This window comes from Sinocyclocheilus anshuiensis, unplaced genomic scaffold, assembly GCF_001515605.1.
Source record: "Sinocyclocheilus anshuiensis isolate Anshui unplaced genomic scaffold, SAMN03320099.WGS_v1.1 scaffold337, whole genome shotgun sequence".
In the NCBI taxonomy this organism is placed as follows: Eukaryota; Metazoa; Chordata; class Actinopteri; order Cypriniformes; family Cyprinidae; genus Sinocyclocheilus; species Sinocyclocheilus anshuiensis.
Window position 1 is genome coordinate 153310 of NW_015537968.1, and position 8458 is coordinate 161767.

Here is an 8458-nt window from a genome sequence, read left to right on the forward strand (position 1 = left end):
ACTGAAAAGAAGAGGCATGAAAGTAATTGGGAATGCTGTTTTGTGAAGATTCTATGCCCCTCTTTGCAAGCTCATGATATTTGGTGTTTTCTTATAGAGCAATACACAATAGCTCAAGAATATTACTTTGTTGTTCATGTATTTGATTGCATTTACAGAGGAAAAAGACAATAAAACAAACAACTGAGAATATAATTTATTTTAACATAAGCAAGTGTCAATTTACAAACAATGTGTGGAGTATAATGATAATAAATAATTTGTGGTTAATATGTAATTTACAAAGCAGTTTATATTAATGCAATGTCATTATGAATAAAAATGATAAGAAATAATACCTAAAGGAGCAATAAAGTAAAACCTATAAAAAAAGATAACTACTAGTTATCTAATTTTACTACATTGATTATTTTAATAACTTATCTGAAGATAAGCAGGGCATAGCTGAAGTTCTACTGCTTCTCTTCATCATGTGATAAAACACAATATGGTCAAATGATGTTTGTCACACATCTGAGGTACAGAAAATATGCATTATTGTACAACTGCTAAATTGAATGGTATAAACAGAATGCTCTAGCAACTGATTGAGTTTTGATGGATCAAGACTGCATATTTTTAAACCAAGCAATATATACATTCAGTATGTCATACAAAGCTGTAATGCTTGTGTTTCCACACACATAGAATATTAAATATCAAAAGATGAACGGATCTGAGGTCTGTCCATTTTCATCTGTTAAGAGCAAAACAAGGAATGAGGAATTATGGAAAATCCATGACGGTGATGCTGTTACAATGCTTGTATTCCATTGAATTCAACAGAAAAATCATTGGTTATTTGTAACGAGTACCTTCTATGGAAATATGTAATTGTGTAAAGGTCAGAAATTAAAATGTGTCTTTTCTTTATTAACCAGATAAGATAAATAAGTAAATTAAGAAAGATAATTATAGTGCAGCCCTGTTGCTGGGTGTAGTAGCTTAGTTTTGTATACTGACTATTTGTAAGAACAGCATATGTTGCTAAGTGTATATTTGTGTATCCTCTCAGTACTCACAGACTGATCCCTCTGAAGATACCGGAGATGAATACCAGGTTCAGGTGAGAAATTCTGGGTGTAAGAGAAATCTGGTTTATAGTTTCCGAAACTGTCCTGTGTATGTCTGCCTCCTGGTGAGTATACTGGGTTATCATATCTGTCAACTGGAAATACAAAACAAAAAAGTATGTTGATTAATCAGAGACTTGTTAACCTATAAAATGAATATCCCATGAAGAAAAAAAAAGACTACAATGCTCTTAGGCTACGTTCACACTGTCGATTTTTGGGATTGACACCCACATTTTCTTTACAGGCGTGAGTCTCGAAATGTCCCGTTCACACAGCAGCTTACAGTTGTGTTTAGAATACTGCCTGTATGAACGTGCATTACCAGTAACCATAGCGACAGTGACCAAAGTAAAATCAAAGATGGCGACGTCCATAAAACTGAAAGTCGTATCACTTCCTGACAGGACAAGAGTCCAATCGAGCCGCGAGTTATTTAGTCAAATCTTCATTAACCAACAGCAGCGTTTAAATGTTGGTGGAGAGCGGAGCATTTGAACACAAAACTGACGGGAGCGGCTCCGGTGGAAAACTGACGGGATCTGAAACGTTCAGATGACACGCAGCTCATTTCTCCATCACTGTAAGTTACCGAAAACACACATGAAAACACGTAACGCACGGTAGATGAGCATTTGTGCGCTCTCTCGTCTCGCACTGTATGGTGTACGGTTCCGTTCACACAGCGCGCGTGTTCCGAGAATGCGGTTGTGAGTCCTGAATATTTACAGGTGTGAGTTCGGTTACAGAATGCGGTTGTCACACCCGTAAATAACCGAACTGTGTGTGAACGTAACCGTATTAAGGACTCACAGGACTGACAATCGTATTCTGCTGCTGTGTGAACGTGGCCATAATATACATTTGTTGCAGCTTGCTTAGTCTAGGCTTAATCAAACTCGCCAAGCAACTCCTGAGTATGCTTAGATCCTAAATATGCACTGTGCATCTTTACTTGTGAAATTAACAGCACTTCACACACAGGCTGTCAGGTCAAATATAGTTTTACTGCCCCATCCTTCTCTCTAAGTTTATATTACATCACAACAGGTTCACAAAATATGTAATTTAACTTTTTTTTTCATTTTGGAATAATATACTGCATCCATGATTTATTCAGGTTAATACCAAGTATTTATCTACCTAATTTACTGAGAACAGTATTGTTAATTTTAGAAAACTGTGCACAAAAGAAATAATAATTTGGTGAATGGTTCAAATATTCAGGTACCACCTACAGGTAATAATTATTGAATGATGCAGAAAATGTATAGTTTTGTTTTGTTTTTTGCTACCTGTGTTTGATGTTTTCTTTTGTGGTGGCCATTCAAAGTCATCCTCTAACCATTCTTTCACTAGCTCTTGCTTAATGTCCTTGTTCCTGTGAGACAGAAATAAAGTTATGGACAGGAAGGCATAAAAACACATTTATTCATGAAAACACCCTCTTTTTTTCCCTGATACACATACCACATTGATATAGCCATGTAAATAAGAGATTTTTCACAGATTTTTAGGGGGGCTGTTTTGAATTGCATAGGATGGTAGCCTTCATATACTGTATTTCAGGAGTACAGTTAAATAATCAAATAATATTAGAAATGTGTCAAATTAACAGTAAACTGCTCCAGGCAGCCTGCTTTTCTGGTCTTGAGAGTGGCTAATCAATTGTTATTTCAGAGCATTTGCTGAACAAATCTACTGTTAGGTTTGTCTGCAAATCCATCAGAACATAATGATCTTGCCATGATCTTGTGTTCACAGGGCCCGAACAGCTTGCTATCATCAACGGAAACATGAATTTTTACAATTTTACATGCATTCTGCAGGCCATCTGTCTGCTAACTGATGATCAACAGATGACAGGTGATGCCACAGGTCAACGATCCAAAGCACAGGAGTAAATTATTTAGCAGTAGAAAACATGCCTGCTGAAGTGTCCCAATCAAAGTCCTGACCTTAACATGATTGCATTGCCTTGGCATGACCTCAAGACCACATGACACCAGACATCACAAGTACATTGCTGAACTGAAGCAGTTTAATAAAGTGCATGAAATTACTTACCTCTTCACCGTCCGTTTGTTTATAATGAGATAAGCTGTCAGGAATGCTACAGTTATTACTGCTATGGCTGCCACTGTTCCCAATCCAGCATAAAATCCAACTTTGTGCACCTGTAAATTGCAATCCGCTCCCAAGTACCAGAAGTCATCATTATAGCGGCAACTAGAGCAAAAATGCATTGTAAGTCCTTTTAAATGTTCAGAGAAACATCTGCATATTTTTGTGCAACTTTTGCTTTTGTTTCATTTAAATCATTCCAGTTTCCAGCCCAGATCTTTAACCACCACACCCCCTAAAGAAAGAAGTACCTCTCTTTGTCAGTCTAGAAAATGTAAAGAATATAAAAGTAAAACAAAAGTACATACTAGCAGGATGGGCCCTGACCAGAAACTTCACAGGTGCCGCTGTTCTTACAAATTTTCGGATCACTATGAGCTGCATTGCATGGAGTCACACATGTCACTTTGCCACCCAGCGTAACTGCTTCAAAATACTTTTGGAAATCTTCAGGAAAAATGTCTGTAGCCTTGGCACACACCTCTTTGACTGTGGAAATAAAAAAATGCAGCAGTCATAATAGATAAAATAAAAATGAATAAATTACAGCATTCAGACACTTCAAAAATTCCTTGATTTGAATAAAAATCTTATGTTAATTTGGCTTTGTGCTTGGGACCATTCAACTGTTGAAACTTCTTCTCTAAGATTTCCCTGTATTTTTCCATATTTTGGTCTCACTGCACAACAGCATCACTTTTCTGCATTTTGTATGTACTCCAAACATGCTTTCTTACGAATCTACTGTATTTATAGCAAAACTCCCTCCAATGACCTATGCATTTTTTTAGCTTCTTTTGTTGATCTCTGTATCTCCTCTTAGAACTATGGTTGAAAACTTATGCAGCATGTTTAAATATACATTCAATATACATCAAACATTAAAACTCATTTCAGTTATTTCAATAGTTCACTCAGTACTTAAAAAGTAAGAACATATTTGGTATAGAGTATATAATTCAATAAAATGAGACAACTAATTAATATTATATAGAATAACTCACTATTCTTCTTGCTCCTAGCATGTTAAGTTAAATGAAAACTCACCAATGAAATCAGTCTTTGATGCAATGGCATTATTAACAACAAAGACTAGAATTGAAAAAAAAAAATTAACAAACAGATTAATAATATATCCAATAACAATTTAGATCACAGGGAAAATGCATATGATGACCTACCTGAAGTGTTTTTAATATCAAAAAGAACTTTGTTCACTTCCTCAACAATATTTTCATAATTCTCCTCGTTTTCGTTGTTATTATCGATGTTAACAAGGACATCATGCTCAACTTTCAGACTAGCCGCATCACTTCAAAAAAAAAAAAAAGGAAAGGAAATACAAAAATTACAAGTTTTAAAGAATTTTTTAATTGGTGTATTTTTTTGTGTTTATTTATAAATGTAGGTTATCTTGGATTGGGTATAATACAAGGTTTGGATTGATTTATTATTTGAAAGTATTTGTTACTGTATACATGTTTGGTTCATTACATTTTGTACTGTTACCTTTTAGTTTCCTTCAAAGGCAAGCTTCTTCTTCTTCTTTGACTATGTTGTTGTAATGGTCCACCAGCACTTTGACATGAAAAAAAAAGAGATTGAATTAAGACTTAATAGTCAGATATTATAAGGGAATATTTGATATTTGTAATTACAAAATAGCTTGTACTGTCAAAGTAGATTAATTACCTTAGAATTATGTTGTCCACACGCAAAAAATTTTCTATTTTTTCTTTATAAAAGGGCACCACCTATAATTGTATAAAATATATCTGTAATATTTCAAGGCAAAAAATTATGACCTCCACTGTCCAAAATACTGTTTGTGAAGGAGGTCTAGAACACTTAGGTCACTCTTAAAAATATTGCATAAGTAACAACTTATCATACACAGAGGCATCTGCAAACAAGTGATTAAAAGTTAGAGCTTTTTTCAGAATTAACGTAACTAACTTCACTTAAATTACTGCACTTTTAATCAACTGGTCATTTTTAGTAAATGTATGCAAATGCCATTTTTTAGTAAATGTATGCAGACACATCACCTCCTAAAGTTTCTGGGCAATAACATTTAAGTGATCAAGCCATCTAAACAACAATTACTTACTGTTGTTTTGAATTTTTCAACAAATTCTATATATGCATCTGATGATGGGATTTCGTAGTCATCTGTAAATTTTTCATTTATTTCCATTGTAACATTGACTGTCCTTTCAATGATATCTAAAACAAAAATAGAGGAAATTTTAAGACAAATAAGTATATAACTTTCAGAAATTTTTTTAAGAAAAGTACAAGGAAGTGTAAAACTAATTAAAACTAGAAAGGGCATCTGCCCATCTCATGTAGTCTAGTTGATGTGTTTTCTAACTAGGTTTCTGTTGCATTTACAAAACTTGGATTTATGCCATTATTTAACCACACATGCAGATTTTAAGACATTTTAATGCACTAAATTTTAATTAATGAGACAAATATCACTGGAAAAACAACTGCAGTAACTTTAATTGTGGTGAATGTATTCCGAAGGACAAGACTAAAAATGATATTGTAGCAGAATTAATCCAGAGAAATTGGCATGTCAAGCCCACTCACTTTTGTGATGTGGAAATGCAGACAAGTTAATCATTAAATATATCTATATATTTTTCATTATTACCAAAACTTATTTGATAGACAGACCTGGTACAATTTGAGTTTCAACAGTACTGCAGAGTCTCCCCGTAAAACCTTTCGGACAGAAACAAGCCTGGTTGTTTGGTTGTGGAGTTCCACCATTTTCACACTCAATAGGTTTGGCAGTTGTGGTTTTGGTCGTTGACTGAGTAGAGCTTGTTGTTGGTGTTATAACATCTTTTGTAGTTGTGAAATCAGCTGTACTTGAGGCAGGATTTGGTGTAGATGCACTGTCTTCTGTCACAAGAGTGGTGTGAGCTGTAGTTGCTTCAGGATCTGTTGAAGTTACAGCAGAAATCTCTGTTGTACTATCATCTGGAGTTATAGTTGTTTCTGCTGTATTTGACGGTTCTTCTGTTCCTGTGACATCAACAGTTGTTGAAATATCTGATGAATCAGTGGTGTCAGCTGTAGTTGCATCAGGATCTGCTGAAGTAAAAGCAGAAATCTCTGTTGTACTATCATCTGGACTGCGGGAACACTTTCTTAACAAACCAGTTATGAAACATGACTTGCTGAAAAGCATGATGTCAGCCTGCTCCTCCAACCGCCACTTACATGCTGCTTGTTCTGTGTGAAACAGGCCTAATGACTAAATTAACTGTAATATCTGTCTTAAATATGAAGTAATATATGGTAAAAATATCTGTTGTGTGAACTGTTCTAGGTTATACCAGGGGCCGGTTGCACCAGCTAGATGTAAAAAAGCTGGGTATAAGCCCTACACTGGGCTCTGCAACATCCAGATTTACGACAAATATTTACATCTGTTGCACCAACTAAAACTACGATCAGGCACAACTACGCCCGGCGTAGACAATGCGCGTCCACGCTGACACATTCTCCCGCAGTGATGGCTGAGACGACATTCACACTGCAATGGCTACAACTACTAATATAAAACTGAATTGCTCAAGACATCATAACAAGTGAAGTCACCGCGCCATGATTTTATTGAATAAACATTTTCTAACAAGTCTCCCTGCACATTCCCATGACAGATTTCTTCAAACGAACATTAAAAATGAAGGCAGCAGGTTAAGTAAAATATAATGAATGTAATACAATGCTTCTCTCTAGAGTTATTTTTTCTAGCTGACTATCGAGTTTATGTACAATGAATGTCTTTCCTGAGGTAAATGTGACTTTACGTGACATTGTTTTACTGACGTCTTTCTGTGGCTGAAAAACCACATTTATAGTGATAAAACTGACAGATTTTGAAAGCTGATACTTTATTTCTAATTAAAAGTAACAAAGCACAAAACTTACTGCGATTATTGGATGGCAGGCAAGGCACACTACAAATAATGAATGGAATTAAAGACGTGAAATATTTCCAAGCATTTATACCGTCCTTCCAAGCAAGATGTCGAATGGTACAGTTTCTTTAAATAATCCTAGATTATATGTAATATTTTACTGCATAATTACATGCTGTAAAGAATAGTTTTTATTAGGTCAATTACTGTCGGCAGTGTAGTATAGTCTACACAGAGCTTCGCGATTGATATCGCTTAACCTGCCCGATTATAATTTGGGTGCAAAACATGTTTTTTATTTCCTTAACACTTATATCAGTATACTACTGTATAACATTAAACAGAATATTCCTTGAATCATACATCAACAGGAGAAAACAAATCAGTTTTATACTCATTCATTTATCAAAACAATGTAATATAAACAGATTGAACCGTGCTCCCACATAGTAATCAAACTGACCCCTGTACACTGTTGACCCCTTAAGCACGGGAGCAATGGGAATTTTATTCTTACATGTAAATGTTAGAAATTCACTCGTGTACTTCCATTTAGCAAAAGTGCTCAACAAGTCACTGTGGGTTTAAGACACTATGTCAAGTTTTAAAGGGGTCATATGATGCGATTTCAATTTTTCCTTTCTCTTTGGAGTGTTACAAGCTTTTGGTGCATAAATAAGATCTGTAAAGTTGCAAAGACTAAAGTCTCAAATCCAAAGAGATATTCTTTATAAAAGTTAAGAGTCAACCACGCCTACCTAAAACGGCTCGTTCTAACACGCCCCCACATGTCTACATCACTATGTGGGAAGATTTGCATAACGCCGCGCAAATGTTCACGCAAAGAAAGAAGGCGTAACTTTTATTCTCGCTGTAGTATTGTTGTTGCCGCCGCCGCCATGTCGTGAAGGAACTGTGTGATTAGTTGTGAAAGCGAAACTACTTTGTTTGGCCTTCCAAAAGAGGATGGTATCTGCTTCGTCATGCCTGGAGCTGATCCGTGCTGGTTGCTGAGGAAAATACTACAACTTTGCGCTGTGAATCACCGGATCGGCTTTCACCGTGGACGAAGTGGAGTCCAGCCCGGGGTCGTCACATGTGGTTGCCGCAAGCCCACCGGCCGCTCCTTCGTCGAATCCACCGGCCGCCGCTCACTCTAGGCCGGCCTCCGCTCAATCTGGGCCGCCGTCCTGAAAGCGAAACTACTTTGTTTGGCCTTCCAAAAGAGGACACGACTAGAAATCAGTGGTTAAGTTGTATTTACAACACTGTTCCAGAACA

General features: G+C 36.0%; 1 protein-coding gene across 1 annotated transcript in view; it reads right to left on the reverse strand.

The window, feature by feature from the left end:
* Positions 1-240: 240 nt before the first annotated feature.
* Positions 241-8458, reverse strand: part of LOC107668186 (mucin-3B-like) — a 30518-nt gene continuing 22300 nt past the window's right edge. The window contains exons 3-13 of the mRNA XM_016459983.1: positions 5922-6385; positions 5347-5462; positions 4929-4990; positions 4746-4814; positions 4418-4548; positions 4284-4328; positions 3545-3725; positions 3180-3341; positions 2408-2493; positions 1062-1207; positions 241-736 (exon numbers count right to left, since the gene is read on the reverse strand). Of these exons, the coding sequence (XP_016315469.1) occupies positions 692-736; positions 1062-1207; positions 2408-2493; positions 3180-3341; positions 3545-3725; positions 4284-4328; positions 4418-4548; positions 4746-4814; positions 4929-4990; positions 5347-5462; positions 5922-6385 (1507 nt within the window). The 3' untranslated portion in view covers positions 241-691. The remainder of the gene's footprint in view (positions 737-1061; positions 1208-2407; positions 2494-3179; positions 3342-3544; positions 3726-4283; positions 4329-4417; positions 4549-4745; positions 4815-4928; positions 4991-5346; positions 5463-5921; positions 6386-8458) is intronic.